General features: G+C 46.2%; 1 protein-coding gene across 1 annotated transcript in view; it reads left to right on the forward strand.

The window, feature by feature from the left end:
• Positions 1 to 19,195, forward strand: part of LOC138246022 (uncharacterized) — a 672,335-nt gene that overhangs the window by 218,079 nt on the left and 435,061 nt on the right. The window contains exon 7 of the mRNA XM_069200173.1: positions 4,384 to 4,419. Within this exon, the coding sequence (XP_069056274.1) occupies positions 4,384 to 4,419 (36 nt within the window). The remainder of the gene's footprint in view (positions 1 to 4,383; positions 4,420 to 19,195) is intronic.

Below are 19,195 nucleotides of genomic sequence, written 5' to 3' on the forward strand. Positions count from 1 at the left end.
CACAGACAATTTGGAGTTGGTTGATAGCCAGAGACCTGCGGATCACTGCAGCCTATCTCCCAGGTTTTCAAAATATTCAAGCAGACTCTTTAAGCAGAGTCGTTTGGGAAAATCATGAATGAGTCCTTCACAACAAAGTTGTGAGAAGCATTTCCATCACGTGTGACACTCTGCACATCGATTTATTCACCACTGCAGTAAACAAAAAATGCCCAGACTGCACCTCTAGGTACTTCCAACTAGGGGCACTGGGGAATTCCCTAGGGATCGAGTTGTCTGGCAGATTTCTCTACGTCTTTCCTACAATTCTCCTGATCCCAGCAGTTCTCCTTGACTGTCTTACTCGAGGGCCAGAATGATCTTGAGGGTTCTGGAGTGGCCCCGACAATGGTGGTTCACAGACCTTCTCCACATCGGAGCACCCACACATAAAGCTGCCATGCTGACCGCACCTGCTCATGAAGTTCAGAGGCCAGATGGTTCACCCTAATCTCTCCTCGTTGAGTTTGGGAGCATGGCTCCTGAGCTAGTTCAGTATGGGCCTTTGAACTTTCCACAAGACTGTATGAACATTCTCAAGGAGGCAAAATGTCCTTCATTACGTTCTGCTTAATCATTGAAATGGAAGAGATTCTGTATCTGGTGTACTGACAAGAACTTTGATCCACCAAATGCTAAGATGAAGCGATTCTTCCATACTTGCTTTACCTGGCCATATCAGGCTTACAGTGCTCTTCTATGAAAGTTAATTTGGCTGCAATTACTGCATATAGAAAATGTTCTTCACAAACCTCTTTTTTACAGAATGTGTTATTAAGGATTTTTTAGAGGGTATGAAAAAGGTTTTCCCTCCCATCTCCTCCGGGGGTGCTCTTTTTGAGCCCATTGACAATTCGTCCTTGCAACATCTCTTGTGGAAAACTGCTTTCCTTGTATTGATCACATCAGCACATAGGGTTAGCGAAAACCAACCATTATGTTGTCACAAACCATATACTGTTCATCATTCCAGTAAAGTATTTATGAGGACTCATCCAAAATTCCTACTGAAAGTAATTTCAGACTTTCACATTAATCAAACTACTTTCTTTCTGCATCCTTACATACTTCCTGAAAGGACTCTCCATTTGCTAGACAGACTAGTCTTAAAGTTTTATATGGACAAAACAAAAGATATCCGAAGGTTGGACCAATTATTTGTAAACTGTGGACCGGTCTGTTCAGGTGTAGACATGTCCACACAGTCTATATCCCCATGAATAGTATCCTGCATTTCATTATGCTATCAGAAGGCAAATAAGGGTCTGTCAGGTAGACCTAAAAAGCTCGCTCCACTAGATGGAAAGCAGCCACGGCTGCTTTAATGAGAAATGTACAAATAACAGAGATCCGTAAAGCAGGTACATGGAGATCTATTCACATGTTTACCAAACATTATTGTCTGGATTCAGATGCTACAACAGATGCTCACATAGGACAGGCTTCCCTGAGAAATGCATTTGCTTGATTTGGTCGGTTGATCGTTCCTCTATCTTTTCCACCACTCTTTAGTTAGTGCTTATGACTTTCAGTGGAGGTTCTCTGAGAGCGAAGGCATGCTTTCTTACCTGTAATCCCAGATCTTCCTAGAGAATTTCCATTGAAGTCATAAGCAACCCTCCGGCCTCCCTGTTGTAGATGACGGAGGTGATTATTGGACCTATCTAACATTGCCACATCTCTGCAAAAAGAACTGAAGCAACTGCCACCTGCTGGGCATGATGGGATAATGGTAGTCTCTGGGCCCTTGAAGGCACAGATGCTTTTCACATTCACATAATGGCAGCCTATAGGGCTACACAAGTGATCATATAACTTTCTACCAATTATTTGACCTTAAGTTTATATATACATATGTATTCATAACCTTTTTTAAATACAGTCTGAAGAAACTGGCGATTATAGCCTTTCGTATAGGCTGCACAATATTAATGTCTTAACTGTTTCTATAGCAGGGATGTGGAATTCCTATCGCCTGACGCCCAGGACATCTTGTTTAGAGTCAAGGACAACAAGTTTTTATGTTTACTTTGTCCTTGGGACAAGTAGGTCCAACCCTCTGCAGCACAAACCCTTTAGCTGCCTGTTTACAGAGAGTGGAACTCTCTGCAGTTGAGGTAATGTGTTTCCAAAAGATAATGCTATTCAAACTTGTATTTATGGTTCATTATTTGAAAGCCTTCATTATTAGGGTGAGTGCTGTAAATAAATGTTTTAAGGTCACACTACACTACTGACGTTGGTTCCAGTACAAAAAAAAAAAAGTGTATACACATGTTTGAAAAGTTTAGGCTATGAGGCTAAGTATAATGCTCCCAGAATGCTCTCTGGTTAGATGCAAATGAAGTGTCATTTAGTAAAATGTTTTGATGCATGCTAGTATTTCCCAAAAATATTTCTAATGGAAAATCAGTGTAACCATTTTCAACACGATTATGGGAAGCATGAAAATAAACAAACACTGACAAAGCCAACTGATCTGACATATTTTTATAAGTCCTTTAGTTTCATCAATGTGTGTCTTGTTTTGACATGGCTTTTGTAACACTTTATTGTTGTGGGAGCTACCAGGCCCTCAACATTGTAACAAACACTGGCAAAAAAAAAAAAAACGTTTTTGAACTCTAAAAGCACACGTTGCCACCAGTGGCATAAAAAGGCCCCGCAGCCGCCCTCCAGGGGGCCCCTTCAGCACAGCACCTGCCCTGAGTGAGTTTGGAGAGGGGGCTACTCCATGTTCTTTGCAAAGGGGCACCCTCCAGTTTCGTTATGTCACTGATTGCCACTGTAGTTCCTGACACTGAACAAAACTACTTTGTGTGCCAATATGCTCCTTGTGGAAGAGTAGAATGCGATCAATCACAGTAAAGCCAGCCGAAAGAGAGAGAAATAGAAGTTTAATAAAACCAAAATGTCTTTGTTAACACCAGACCTAATTAGGGACCAAGACCCACATGTAGGAAGCTTTTTGCATGGACTGCCTGCTCTGAAAAAGTGAAACAAAAACGTTTCATTTTTCATTTTTGTAATGCATCTTATTTTCCTTTAAGGAAAACGGGCTGCATTACAAAAAAAAAACTGCTTTATTGAAAAGCAGTCACAGACATGGTGGTCTGCTGTCTCCAGCAGGCCACCAGCCCTGTGAGGGCCGCCATTCGCAAGGGGGTCGCAAATTGCGACCCACCTCATGATTATTCATGAGGTGGGCATTTGCGAAGCCCTTGCGAATCACAGATGGTGTCAGGGACACCATCCTACTTTCGGATTTGCGACTCGCAATTTGCGGGTCGCAAATCTGAACCTACCTACATGTGGCCCCAAATTCTTAAAGAAAGTCACAAAAGTGCACCCATGGTATGTGTCGTACCCCTATAAAATATTTGTGAACTGTATTTTAGCATGGGTAAATACGCATGTGTAGATTTGCTCATGTGAAAATCTATTGAGTATTTGCAAGTTCATTTTCCCTCCAGACACTTTCTTCCCAACCCTGGAAGAAGTTCTAATTCTGCCATTGTCAGGAGTAAATGTCCAACCTTTCTTATTATGGGAAAATATTAGAGAGAAGCTGGTGAAATCTTTAAAACTTGCAGGTTAGTAGGTTTGCAGACTCAAAGGCATTCCAGCCCTGGAACTATTGCTTACTGCTTCCTCCAGCCCCAGTATGCAGATCTGCAGAAAGGTGGCAAAATAAGGAAATTGCTACAGTAGGGATTGAAACTGCAAGTATTCAAGCCCTACTATGGTAGTAGCCCTGGCATAATCAGAGAGGCTATTATCAGAGATCTTACATAATGAGATTGCTGCCATAATTTGGCGCCACACTACATGGCACCAAAGGGACAAGTAGATCTTTTTACAGGACAAGTAGATTTGAGAAGCAACCTGTCCCCTGGACAAGTAGATATTTTAATAAATTCCACACCCCTGTATAGGCCTTCCTGAAGAAAGGTGAACATCTACACTTTAGAAGATATATTATGAAAATATGGAAAATGCTGCAGGATCCCTGCATGTGGGCGAGACTATTCAGTGCTTAAAACTTCAATGGAGATTACCCTGAGAGAGAACTGGGATTACAGGTAAGAAATCCTTACTTCTGCTGCCTCCTTACCTGCATTCGGAGGCATATACTTGACATCTGACATCTTGAGATCTGATTGATATAGCCCTATCCTCGCTGGCTTTCTGATGCAGAAGCTTTAAGTTAACTGGTATATCTAAAACTATAGACAAAACTATCCGTGTGGAAATTCCTGTATGCCCTTACATACCAGTTTTTTTATGCACATTACATGTTTTAGTGACTTCAGTTTTACTGTTTTTTTGTTTTTGCATTTATAGAACTGCAGCTTCTTGGATGAGAGTTGGCTGTTGCCAGTAGGTGACATTTTAAACAAAGATATATGTCTTTTAAACATTCATTACATTTTCCTATGAGTAAATTATGTATAATAATTGTAATTTTGGTTTCTTTTAATTTTATCTTGTAAAATTTGTATAAAATGTGTGTGTGTGTATATATATATATATTTATATATATATATATATATATATATATATATTTGTCTTCAGATTCATTAGCTGGTATAAGACCTGTTTAACTGATTCTGTGCTTACAGTTTTAAAATATCTATATCAGAGTGCCTTAATATGTTAAGATATTAAGATATTTAAATCAAATTTGTTGGTGTTTCAATTTCTAATCAATATAGGCACAGCACCCGTAAATTGTGAGACACACCTATTCTTGATCCTGGTGGGTTTTTTATGAAAGTGTTGCTTCTCTTGTAATAGCATTTCTGATGGATATTTCTAAGCATAGGTTCCTCATGGTTTAGAATAGTCCTAGGTTCCAGACTGGGGCCCTCATTACGAGGCTGCCTTGTGGTTGCGGTTGGACCTTCACCAAAGCAGCGGTCCATCGGCAACATTACAACCGTTGCACTACCGCCACGGTCGGACTGCCGACACTGCCACTTTTTGGCTGCCCGATGGCCTGGCAGTGCCGACAGTCCCAATCCGCCAGGGCAGCTCTACAAGCAGCACGGCCCTGGGGATTACGACCCCTCTCTCCGCCGGCGTTTACATGGCGGTTATTCCGCCATGTGAAGGCTAGAGGAGACGGGGTGCCGGGGCCCTGCACTGCACACGCACTTGGCATGGGCAGTATGGGGGCCCCCCTGACCAGCACTGATGTGCAAATCGATGTCTGCTTTGCAGACAGTGATTTGCGCGACGGGTGCTGGTGCACCGGACACAGCATTTCCGCTGGCTCTATTATGAGGCAACTTCAATGTTGTGCGTTTCCCGCTGGGCCTGCGGGAAACTCATAATAGGGGCTGCAGGAGGGCTGCCACATAGGCGGTAACCCGACCGTGGGAGTTTGGCAGGTGGCGTCTTCCACCCGCCAACCTCATAATTAAGTCCTGAATCTGGAAACATTTCATAGCAGTTCTCCTGTGCCCTGCTAGGTGGCACTGTGTGACTCCAACAAGGCTTTGCTGAGCCCCAGAAGTGACAAAGTGGAACTGCATATAATCGCCGCGCTACGTGCCTACCTCTGTTCTTTCCTCTCTGTGCCTTCGAACTCTGATAAGGTGGTCTGCTCCCTCTTTCGTTGGCTTTTTATCAACCTCCAAAACTAAATCAAGAGTGCAAGAGAATGATGCCTCCTTCTAAAACCACAAGCTTCAAATCGTGGCATGTCTGTCATGGATTTGCACAAGGTATCTTTGGCTCTTGAGTTCAGGGCCCGACTCAATCGTGCAATCTGTATGCCCTTGTGCACCTGATGGCAAAGCCGTACGTCGCGGACACAAGAAGAAATTGTGGGCCTAGAGTAAGTCCAACTCCCGCTCAATATTGAGGGCACAGACTCGCTCCCTCAAAGTAGTCCTCGTTGTCGAAGTCCTCTGCTAAATCCAGTAAGTTGGATTCCAAGAAGAAGCATAAGGCAGTGAAGCAGGAGTCCATCCCATCCCATCCCACCATTCTGTATTTAGTGAGAAGTCACAAGGGCTTAAAAGTGTAGGTCAGTCTCACTCCTGATCTCTGACTGAGGCACTGAATCCACAGTTGATCCCAGTTCTCCCTGAGTTCCCTGGGTCATTGGCAACCCTGTACAAGGTCAAGTCCTTTAACAAGGCTATGCTCTGTACCTTTGGCACTGTTCCTGGTCCTTCTGGGGTGCCATTTGGCCTCAAGGATTCCCAGGTGTTCCCACTTGGATCACCACCAACAGATCCATCCTCGGTCCTGCATGAACTTCTTGGACCCGTTGCTGGTTAATCTATGACTCCTGTGGAGTCTTCAAACCTGGCTCAGAGACCCACGTCTGTCCTTCTTTTATCAACACTGAATGCAAGTCTAGTACCAGCTCCGATGTCTGATCCCAAACTGATGTCGTCTTGACCCTGACCATTGTTTCATGCCTAATCCACTACAGCACTCTCCTCGGACCACAGAGGTGTCCTCTGAGGCTCCACTACCTTTTGGTCCCAGACTCTTACCACAGCTTACGATCCCGAGTTGACAATAGTGGGAATGGGGATGATTCCCTCTAGTGTAGTGCTTCTTTGACAAGCGTGGATGTGATCCACAGATTCTCAGTAGGCTGTCTGCTCTCCTTAATGGACATGCCTTTTGTCGACAATGCTGATTCGGTCCTAAAGCGTTTTAAGGAGAGTAGGGCAACAGCACACTCACAGGGTCTTTTGACCCCTGCCAGGTAGTTGTCTCACTAGTTCAATAAATTGCAAAGCTACTCCAGAGTATTGGTGTACAGGCAACACCAGTCTCCCCAGCCCGCTATGGAGTCACCCCAGTCCTTTAGTGGCCGAGGATGTGGATCTGACAGGCAACGTGCAGATCATTCGGTGCATCAGACCTCTTCATCCTCCCCCTTGCAGAAACAGCCCCCAATCCACTTAAGCTTGCCTGTAGTGGCGCACAATCATCATGTTAAAGGCAGAAGCCAGTACTTTATTCCATCTTCCAGGGTGGCAATCCATCACATCAGACTTATCCATTCTAATGCAGGAGGTACAAGCTTTCTACTTCATAGGATCTTCATTGATAGTCATAACCACCGGACTAATTCTGCGCTGCTTGCGTGGACTCCAAAGCGCTTGTGCTAAATGTATTGTTCATTTAAAATTTTCAAAGGTGTTTGTGTCCATCTGTATTAATGTTGAGGCATGCTCCCTGTGATAGCCTATCAAAGGTTCAAAGTCCTTTTTCCTGACAGAAGATAATGTATGTGAAATATGTTTCAAGCCTGCATTGCAGAATTTAATGTGCATGAAGGTGAAAAGTATGAAAGGAAGATATAGAAAATGGAGCCTGTATTTCATGTCCAGATAAAGGACAAAATCTAATCACTTTTCAGGAAGATGTGATTTTTATCTGAATTGCTCCATTTAACCCAAGCAAAACTTCAATTTTCATCAGTAAATGTTGACCTGGCCACCATTATAGCACAGTGAAAGTCTTCAAACCAAGAATAGTTTTTTTAAACTGCCAATTATGAAGGACGTCTGTGAACGTCCTACCATGGGAGTTGAAGACTGTCTTCTTAATAGCCACTAGCACATATCTGATAGGGACTTCTAGTTGCAGATTCCTTACCTTAGAATTTCCTCCAGGTGTCAGACTGGATCCGGAGATTTTTCTTCGAGCAGTACCATTGCGCGCCGTTAGGTGGCGTCAGTCAACTCTGCGGGTGTCATGGTCACAGCAAGGTCGATCGCAGTCGTATATAGGCAATTACTTTCTTTCCTCACCAGCCTACGCGCAGATCTGGAGAAGAGCTACCCCTAGTCATTTTTTGACTAACTTCAACACCTTTGTTGATACGTTTTGTTGGGTTTTGGATACGTCAAGGGATGTCCCGAAAGACTGGATTCAAGCCCTGCGACCCCTGTTAGCGAATGATGTCGGTGACGGATCCGCTCCTTGTCTGCCTCTGGTGGATGGAGCGCGACCATGGCCTGAAGTCGCGCTCTTAGTGTCAGGCTATGACCTGAAAGCTTTGAGGGAGTGGTCCCTGAAGCTCATGGCGGCCCTACACTCGACTCCGCGCCACTCCCGGTCTCATTCGAGAGGAAGGGCAAGAGACTGGTCACGGAGTCATCACCACTCTTCCTTATCCAAATCATCGGGACATTTGGGTCACAAGAAGAAGTTGAAGAAGGTCAAACGTTCTTCGACTTTGCCCCGCCACTCGGATGACGCAACGCGGGAAAAGCGATGATGCTCCAAGCCTCCCTCTTCGGAGACGCTGTCTGGGTCTGCTTCACGCCTCCCCAACTTTCCGGAAAGCAGTGCTACCCCTGCCCAACTCAAGGAATTTTATGAGACCATGCACCTCTAATTTCGGCAGACCGACCAACCCTGGGCGCCTTCGGTCCATGGGAGTCAGTGAGGGCCCCCTCGGTTTCAAAGTTAACTGCTTCGGCCCCAACTCCGAAGGGCCCTGTTTCCGGATCCCCTCTGACGCGGGTTGTGCCAACACAACCATCCCCAGCATCAGGTCAGACGTTGATGCTCCCGACATCGGTTGGGCCCACAATTGACGTCAATCCTATACTGATTCCTGACAAACCTGAATGGCATCACTCAACGCTAATTCCTTTTTCCATGGGCTCTCCTGGGCCCTGGGCGGATTCGGACCACTATTGCTATGGGTATGGATATGGAGATAGTGTAGAGGGGTCGCTGGAACCTTTAGAATACCAGCTTGACCCTGACATGGACTGGGTTCAGTATCTGGGTGACGTCAGCAGGTTGAACACCTCCCCTGATGATGGCATACTTTCTCCCCCTACCGTGGCTTTGGAGGAGGGAGCGTCATAGTCTATTCTGGTGAGAAAGGCAGATGAGATGAACTATGTAAAGCTGTCAAAGACTTTTTTCACTTAATGATCCCTGTGATACTAATCTTTACAACACCTGGGATGCCTTCAAGGCAGTAATTCTAGGAAGGTCTACCTTGACCCAGCAAAACACACAGGAGAGGTTGGCGCTTGAAACCGAATTACAGTCAGCTGAGCGTACCCATAAAAGCTCCCGCACTTTGACATTGCAACGAAAAGCTACAGCGTTATGTGGGAAGCCTAATGTGATATACATCAATAGAGGTGAATTTACCTTATAACGCCTCAAAAAAGCAACATATGAAGAGGGAAACAGACTTAGTTTGACAACTTCAGGCTAAACATGAGAAACAATATATTAGTAATATCTGCTGGAGCAGTAGCTGTCTCAGAGGAGACTAAAGCCCAGGCACTTTGAGTCTTCCATATACAACTATACACTTCTGTACTCCCCAGATGAGTTAGCTCAGCTATACTATGTAGCATGGGTGGAGCCTCCTCGCATGACAGATGACCAAAATGAAGACCCGGAGAGCCCCATTTGGGAAGACCAGGTACATGCAGCCATTGGTGCACTTAAGCGTCATAAATCGCTTGGTCCCTATGTGTTTACTGCTCAGTTCTACAAGACTTTTAGTGCAGAGTTAGTACCCTACTTTGCTACCCTGTTTAAACTACATAGCGAAGTCCCTTCAAATGACACCCACGATGGGCGAAGCACTGATATTGTACAATACCTAAACCCGGTAAGGATCCCCCTGGCTTGTTTATCATGTCACCTTTTGCACTTAAATGCTAAGATTTATTCTAAAATGCTGCCACTTGACTAGAAGATATCATGACAGATCTGATCCACCCAGATCAATTGGGTTTTATTAAGGGGTGCCAGGTGCACAATAAGTTGCGGAAGTTGGTCCACCTGGTCAAAAAAGCTACTAAATTATGCATCCAAGCTGTCCTTTTGGCTCTTGAGGCCGAAAAAGCTTTTGACCAGGTGGATTGGTCCTTCCTGTTCCGTACTGTTTGAAAGTTTAGTTTTGGGGAGAAATTCACAGCTATGATCCACGTCAACTATGTTCATCCACAATCTCGAGTAATGGTGTACAGGGCGGGTTCAGATCTTTTTGACTTGGAACGCGAGATAAGACAGGGGTGCCCTTTATCCACCCTGCTATTTGCTTTAAGTATTGAGGCCCTGTCAGCTAAAGTGCGGGTGACGGATTCCATCTGGGGCCTTACTTTTGGCTCTGTTGAACATAAAATATCTATGTTTGGTGAAGATGTCCTACTCTCACTGACCTCCCTTAGATGTCTTTGATGGCTTTGCGAGCCGAGCTGGCAGGTTACGGACCAGTGGCAGGTTTTCGCATTAGCCTGCACAAATCCATCCTTTTAAACCTAACCCTCCCCACTATGGCTGTGGAGGCAAGTTCCACTCCATTCCATTGTTGCCAAAACCTACCTCAGGATTAAGCTCACCCCTAAAGGGACCAAATCTTTAAAGGGCAAACTAACCCCACTCCTTCAAAAGCTTAAAAGAGATAGTAGGCATTGGGCGCCCTTATGTTTGTCCTGGTTAGGACATGTTAATGCTATTATGTCAGTTTTACCGAGACTGTTATTCCTCTTTCAAAGACTCCCCACCCCGGTTGACTGAGGATTTTCCTTAACGTTCTAGACCTTGGTTATGAAATTCATTTAGCAGGATCGCAGGACCCAGCTTCCTCACAGAACGCTGATCCTACCTAGAGACGCGGGTGGCCTGGCACTACCCAGATTTTACACTCTACTGTAAAGCGTTGCAACTATGAGTAATATTGGAGGGGTCCTTAAGAGAGTCAGACAAACACTGACTGCACATGGACAGAGCTATGGTTGGTAGATCTATCTGAGATGTCCTTTGGAAACCAAAATCTGACGGACCCCTCAACACTTATCTAAGTACACCGACCAAGACTACCCTTACAATGTGGGATGGATTGATCTTCTCAGCAGGTTGGGTGATGTGTTGTTGCCTCACAACCCTATCCACTTTAACCCAGCATTTACAACAGCACTTCAACCCTCGCCTTTCGATCTCTGGCGGGAGGGAAGCTGTCTTCTTTAGCAGCTGGGAAATCCTCACTTTTGAGAACTGTCAAAGAGACTTCTCAGTACCAGAGTCTGAAAGATTTCGATATACCCAGCTAAAACATTGGGTACTTGAGCCCAAAATGTGTTTTCAAGCCACTAGAGACCTTTCTCCCTTTGAAAAGTTTGTTGGAAGACTCATGGGCAAAGTGTAATATTTACTTTCTATATTTGCTACTCCTTTTCACAATCCACATGACTAGATCATGCCATGTTGGGTTTTGGGAATGGACTCTGGTAGAGTAGTTCTCAGAGGAAAGAGCTGGAGAGACATGCCCAGATTCAGTCACTTGATAGGCATGAGGATTTTTTCTCTTCTAAAGAGAGCTATGTCACCCTATGTTTTCCATGACCAAGTAGCCACAAACCCCGGAGAGATTCTCACCTGGCAGAGGTGAATAATAAATAAGGGTAAAGGAGCTAAATTATCTTTTGGGACCCCACAGTTAAACTTGTCATAATACTGCTCACGCGACATTAATACAATGGCATTAACTGTAGTGAAATGAGTACTCAGCGGTTAAGTCACTTCACCATTATGTACCCTTAGGTAATAGCTTGAAGTAGTTGATCATAAGTAACTCTCACTATTGAAAAGGTTGGAGACCCCTGAAGTAGAGGAACCTCATGGACTCTTACAGAGACAGGACATTTTTCTCATCCTACAATGAAAGCCTATCCGGCTCCTTTTTCTTTTCCTTGCCATCCCTTTTTCTTCCCATTATACATTTTTAAATTCATATACATTAAGTGCTGCAAAGCAGAAGGCAAACTGTTATTTCAGTTTCTTTCCTTTCTCTCAGGAAAAATAAATTGATCGACTCTCACAGAGTGCCGCCCTTTATGAAGACAGATGAACACTGATTTTTTTTTTTTTTTAAATCAGTAGCACATTTAGGTGGAGTGCTTCAGGATCCACACTGACAGCACAGAATTATTCTAGTCTGTATGACTTCAGTGAAATCTCCTACAGTGCAAACGTAGGACTGCAAATAAGTGAGTGTTTCTTACAGATTATTAGTACCAGTGAAGGGTTGCCTAGATGGAGGGAAAACCCATGGAGGGAAATGACTCAAACAATTGAAAGGAGGTTATAATTCAAGTTCTTTCTGTAGTCCTTGTAAAACTCTTCAGATGTACATATGGATTTACACTACATGTCTGGTATATATATGGTCCATGTAATAACTAAAACGCTTGTCTGAGTGCTTCTTAAACCTAGAACGGTGTAACAGGTAAAGGCCTACTTAGATATGCATGGGTCTAATGGAGCTCTCCTGAAGGAGTCTCATGTGTATCCAAAACAACATACACAGTTGGCGGACAAATGAGGGCCTTGTAAGGATTTACCCTCTTTTAGCTCCTACTTTAGATGATTGAGCATTCCCATGTGCAACAACCTAGGCTTCAAATGTAATTTGCTTACAGACAGATAAAGAACACAGCTGCTGATTCAGAGGTATATATATGACAAAGGGTTCCCTTCGGTGGAGATCTGTTTTTTTTAATAGTGTATATGTGTGCAGGAAGTGAAATAAATATACTTTACTATGAGGAAGAGACCTCAATCTAGTGATGGATACAACTTTAGCACCACTATAGCACTAATGGTATGGGTGACTTGGGTACTGTTATAAGTTGTGAATGTTTGATCAGATATGGAGAATTGGGTCAGAGAAAGATTGAACATGCTCATACTGTTCTACAGCTCTCACTTATCATTTTTACATTGACTACTGGTTAAAAGGCAAGTTTGTATCTGCTGCTCTATTTATCAGATCATTTGCCATTGAAGGAAACCCTACAGCTGCCTCTCACAAAATTACTAGGGATCCTTCAGCAGTTTACGGGAGAAGCCCTGTGGGACACTGTTTTTAGGAGAGGGGTCTGAGATGGCATCATAGGATATTTTGACCGAAAAGTAGGATTGGTCCAGACATATGACACAGTATATAATTTAAAGCATGCTTTGGAGGCGTGTGCATGTCAAAATAGTCTGGCCCCCTAAAATCATTAAAAATGCAGGTAGTCGACCAAAAATCTGTACTGACAAATCTAGAGCACTGATAAGGAAGGAGGACGGAACATACTGCCTTGCTTAACAGCACACAATTACCCAATATGCATTGTGGTAAATGCAGTTCATGATAACACTTCAATTGAAAGTCTTTAGTATTCACCATTTTTGTGCAGCCCAGGACTGTGTATCTCTAGACACATGTTTCAAGAGAGTTGTCCTTTTTAAGTAGAGAGTAACAAGTGAAATTTGGGGTTGCTGGCAATGTTGCTCAGTCTTCTCAGATTTAGTACCACTTCCAGAGCACAGGTGCACCCCAGAGTTGTCAGTCCCATAACTCAGCTAGAGCACAGATATATTGAGGCCAGAGTATCTCCGGCATTGGTGATCTAATATATTGCATATGGGAGGTGGCTTTCCTGGTGAAGAATGCTATGTCATGGAAATTTGGTGAGGGTGAACACCCTGACAAGACATTATCTTGGCTCCTTTTCCAGTCCTTCAGGGCATAATGTGATTCTAGCATTAATCAATTGAGTATCAAAAAAACAAAAAGTGGTAGACTGCACCCAGGTCCTTGTCATACCTATTGAACCAGGAGTGGTGGAGCGTCTCCAGGTATCAAGTTATGAATGCTCTACCTGACTTCATATAGAATAAAGGCCCTTGTTCAGATGACTTCAACACAGAATTTCAGAAGGCATATAAGAAAGTGGTAGTTAAGAATTTGTTATTAATACATGAAAAGCCCTTGAGAACGGTGTCCTACCTTTAGTCCCCAAAGAGCGTGGTGGTATGACTCTTTTGAAGCTCTGCATAGATAACATGCAGAGCAATTTATACAATCTGTTGTCCCTTTTAAATTTGGCCAAAATTATTTTTAGCAAGGATAGTGGGAATGTGAGGGGGGCGCTAGAGAGCCCGAACGCAATATGGCCACCATTGCTTGAGGCTCTGCCGGCCGGAGTCCCCTATCCACCATTTATTCGTCCCTAGAGGTGGCATCAGAACGTGCAGGTGGTGTAACCGCATCCACGATGAACAGCTTAGTGAAATTATTGCTGTGGGGGCTGCCGCCGGAGCCTTTAGGCAGAGTTGCTGCACCTGCGAGGAGGCCTGGCCAGCGCTGAACGAGCTGGAGGTGGCGGGCCAGTGGCCTAACTGCTAGACTGAGGAGGCCTTAAAACCCTGCACCTCCCCAACCACCCTTCCCCTGTAGGGCAGCAGTGGAGCAACACACCTGCGGGGGCCCGGACGGGCATCCGAGAAAGCTGACGTTTGGTGCACATTGGGGTGCCTCCCAGGTGGGAGGAGGGCTCACTGCAAGGCCGCCGGAGCCTAGGCTGTGAGGCAGGTGAGAAGACTGAGGGGCGAGCTGCATCCTGTACCCTGTGGCCCTGCTTTGGGGACCTGACACATCCACCTGGATCCCCCGTAACTTGAAGATCCCTCCCCTACAGGCCTACTGCTGTGACGAGGTCCCCGCTTAGATCTTCCCTGTTGCCACTGACCTCCTTCGTTGCAGCCGGTGGGGGGCCCGGTCTGGAGGCTCTCCTACCTCCCTCACTGCCTGTCTAGGCCAGTACCTGCTCTGCTCTACCGCGTTTGGATGGGGGCCTCTTTGTCTGTTCCTCCCAATACTGTCTGGCTGCTTCTAGTTCTCTGCTTTAGGCCTCCTGGCTGCGGACGGGCGGGGGAGCCCCGGACGACAGTGTTGGTTGGTTTGCTCATTCCCACTGTGGCTTCTGCTGGGGTTTGGTGGGGCCTGGCCTCTGGTGTGCTGGGGGTATCTGGGGCTCATTTTGACTGGAATTGGCTGCAGTTTTTTTGCGGCCCTCAGGTGGACTCCTTCCAGCCTGTCCCCTTGTGTGCGAGCCGGGAGTGGCTACCCCTGATCCACATGGGGTGTACTTTAAATACCTGTGCTTTGGCAGGGGACATGTAAGCCTCCAGACCTGGAATTCCTCCCTCTAACCCCCACCCCCTTGAGGGACAGTCTGTGCTGCAGCCAGGGGCCCCCGTTCCGAGCACAATAGACTTAACCTGCGCAGGGGACCCTGGAGGGTCGGTTGGTCTCCTATTTCTGTCGCAGCTATGGATAACCTGACTGGCAGTTGTGCTGATGTGGTGCCTAGAGCCTGTAACATTGTCACTGCTCTCTGTGGACTTGCGGTGCGGGTCACTGTGCTCGTGCCCCCTGCAGCTACACCCCGGGGTGTGGCGGGCCCTTGACTGCCATACTGCACTGATTCCACTGACTGGCTGGATAGAGCGGTTTCATCGTTGGTGGCCATGTGGCCAAGTATTGCTTATGGACATGCCATTTGATGGCACCTGTCTCTTCAGAGACAAGCTGGACTCAGCGCTGGGGTGCTTCAAGAATAGTAGGGCTACAGCCAGATCCTTAATCCTATCTATGGCCCCTCGCCACTGCAGTCCATCTTTGACTTCTTCCATGCCATGGAAATGGCTTCCAGCTGCCACTTTAAACACCCAGCCACCAAAGCACGCAAGCTTCCAAGCTTCTACGTGGCCGAGGACACAGTAGTCATAGACCCCGTGGTTCAGGCAGCCAGCGGTCAGGTCAGCCCACCACTCCACTGGCAACCTCCAAACTTAGTTAGTTTGCCCTTATTCCATCACAGACACCCAGTGGGAGGCAGGATATGCCATCACCTGCACACTGGCGGTCTATAAAATCCTCTCCCACCTCCAACCATGCCACCCACTTGTGACAGACTGATGAACGACCACCTCTCTTTTCTCCAACAGGAAGTGACAGCTCTCTTGGCCAAGGGAGCCATGAGAGGGTGATCACATAAAAAAGTAGGTTGTGGTTGTTATTCCTGCTACTTGCTCTGATGCCCAGAAAGGATGGAGGCCTTCGTCCTATCCTAGACCTGCACCCTCAACTTCTTCCTCCAGAAGGAGAAATTGAAAATGCTCATGCTTGCTCAGTTCCTGTCTGTGGGCTTGCAGGATGCTTACTTTCACATTCCTGTCCTGCCTGCCCACAGGCTCTACCTGCGGTTCACACTAGGCTTTAAGCACTTTCAGTTAACAGTGCTTCCCTTTCGCCTTACCAACACCCCTCGGGTGTTCACCTAGGTGATGGCTGTGTTTGCAGCAGATCTACAGAGATGAGGGGTGCCAATCTTCCCCTATTTGATGGCTGACTGTTGAAGACACAGTCGCCCCAGGCTGTCGTATCCCACCTCCAGACTACGGCGGACCTCCTGAATTCACTGGGGTTCACTGTAAACATGCCTAAGTCAAACCTTACTCCCTCTTAGACACTTCCTATCATTGGAGCTGTTCTGAACATGGTGCAGTTTTGGGCTTATCCTCTTGAACAGCGAGGCCAGGATATTCAGGCTATGAGGCTGATGTTTCAACCTCTGTCCTGGGTTTCGGTGAGACTGACTCCGAGGCTGCTGGGCATCATGGCCTCCTACTTGTGACACGTGCCCGCTGGCATATGTGGGCTCTGCAGTGGGACCTGAAGTTGAAGTGGATGCAGCATCAGGGGAATTTCTCTGACATGGAGGTCAGATCTCGGAGGGAACTGCAAAAGATCTGCAGTGGTGGTTCCCTTCCCCAACTAGATCTGACAGTGGTGTCAGATGGAATGTGGCGGCGATCTGGGAGAGGTGGAGATCGGAGGCCTCTGGTCTTTGTTGGAATCCAGACTCCATATCAACCTACTAAAGCTCTGGACAATCCGGCTGGCATTGAAAGCCTTTTTACCCTCGATCAGTGGAAGGCAAGCGCAGGTGTTTACCAACATCACCACTGCCATGAGTTACTGCAACAAACAGGTCGAGGTGGAGATGTTGACCCTTTGTCAAGAGGCCCTGTGCCTCTAGACATGGCTGGTATGCCCAGGCATATCCCTGGTGGTTCAACACCTGGCGGGCTCTCTGAACACCAGAGCAGACACACTCAGTTGAAGATGCCTAGTGGGTCACAAATTGCATCTCCATCTGTAGGTGGCACAATGCCCCTTTCAGCAGTGGGGACAGCTTTGGTTATATCTGTGTGCCACCACTGAAAACACGCAGTGTCAGCAGTTCTTCTCCCTGGAGTTTCCAAAGCAGTTCTTGTTCAGAGACGCTTTTGGTCTCGAGTGGAGCTCAGGCCTCCTGTATCCCTTTCCACCCATACCACTCCTGTTCTCAAGAAGATCAGGAATAGCTCGGCCCAAGTCATTCTTGTGGCTCTGGACTGAGCTCTGAGAGTTTGGTATCCAGAGCTGTTGAGCATGGCCATCGGTCCACTGATCAGACTGCCTCTTCGGGAGGATCTGCTGTGGCAGCAGCAGGGGAAGGCTTTCCACCCGAATCTGCCAATGCTCCATCTTCATGCGTGGAGGTTGAGCTTTGACAGTTGACAGCTTTCGACCTTCTGCCAAAGTTAACTTGGCAGCCAGGCGTCCCTCTACCAAGTCTGTATATGCCTCTTGAAGCAGATTTGTGCCATGGTGTGCAGAGAACCAGATTGCCTCCTCCCCATCTCCTCCCTCAGGTTTGTCTCTTTATTCTTATTCTTTCTCTCACACAGTAGGGCTCTGCTCTGGGAACTCTTAAGGGCTATCTTTCTGCCATTCCTGCAACTGCCTGAACAGTCATCCCTCTTCAATCCCTTGTCGTTAACAGATTCTTGAAATGATTTTCACTTTCCCCTTCATCATGATTCAGTGGAACCCTAAACTTGTGCTCATTTTTCTCATGTGTGCTCTCTTTGAGTTGCTACATAATTTTCCCTTCAGGCTTCTTACCATCAAGACGGCTTTTATTGTGGCAATCACATCAGCCTGGAGGATCAGTGAGCTTCAGGCCTTATCTATCTAGCCAAGGTATGCAGTTCCTTCCAAGCCAGTGTCAGTCCATGGAGAAGAAAGAAAAAGGCAGAGAAAAATAGATGGGTCAGACCAGTGCCCCCCTGGTGGAACAGGAAACAGTTCCTTTAGGAAGAAGACCCTCACGCACTCAGATGGGTTTCATGGTTTATCATAGGGCCTACTCCTCATTGAGCGTGCACTGCAGTGTTCGACGGGCACCCACAACTGCATGGCCTGGCCCTGGCCTGGAAGGAACTGCATACGTTGGTTATGTACATATTGTTCATAGGAGCAATTGTGGTCCCCCCTTTTTTGTCTTTTGAAATACTTAAGTCCTTATCATCAAAGCCTCCATATCTGGGTATCTATCCGCCACATTCCGCCAAAAAAGAGGAGCAATTTCACCATCTGGACCCAAAAAGAGTGTGGTTGTTTTGTCTTGACTACATGAGAGAGTTCCGGGTGGACAACCAACTCTGTTGAAGCAAACAATCTCTCGTTGGATGTTGGATCTTGCTATGCATTGAGATCTGATATGTATTGGCCAGAAAGCAACTCCCTGTTCCCCCTCCCCCACAAGGGTTTGCATGCTCACTCCACCAGAGTTGCGGCTCCTGTTTTAGCATGTGGATTTCCAGCCTTGGACATCTGTCAGGCAGCAGTGTGGCATCTCTACCTGTTTGCTAAACACTACTGCCTGGACAATCAGTCTGTCTAGAGTGGCACTTTTCCCATTTGGTCCTGCAGGACTTTTTATCTAAAATCTGTCTCACAAATATTTAAGTATTTCTTGAGTATCTATTTAAAGGTAAGGGTTCTTGGCTAGAAGTCTCTGTCTCTGTCTAGCTGCAGATTCCTTACCGACTGACCCATCTTATCAGCTCTACGAGCAGTTTATGGTTAGGGCTCTTCGTCTTTCAAGGCTGTAGTTTTCCACAGCAGTGGTCGGTGTTCTTCATGGCTCTGCACTCCTGGTGTGAAAAACTGGGAAATGAAACTGAAGTCAGCGTGCTGAAGTGGCGCCTATATAGGCTGACGGTGCTACATGGAATACCACGCTACCTATTGGTGTGGAGGATTGTGATGCCCGGGGAAAATTCAAAGGTGAGGTATTTGCAGCTAGATAGTCTCTACTAGGTAAGGCGTTCCCAAAGGTAAGTAACTTGTTAATTAATGTACCTTATTCGATGTAATTTATCAGCTGAACCCCGTGATGGACACAGTTGCAGTGTTCTTGGATTCCATGAAGGCCTGCAGGATTCTAGAATGCCCTTGCTGAAAGTTTCCCCTGCT

The sequence above is a fragment of the Pleurodeles waltl genome, chromosome 7 (assembly GCF_031143425.1).
Source record: "Pleurodeles waltl isolate 20211129_DDA chromosome 7, aPleWal1.hap1.20221129, whole genome shotgun sequence".
Classification (NCBI taxonomy): domain Eukaryota; kingdom Metazoa; phylum Chordata; class Amphibia; order Caudata; family Salamandridae; genus Pleurodeles; species Pleurodeles waltl.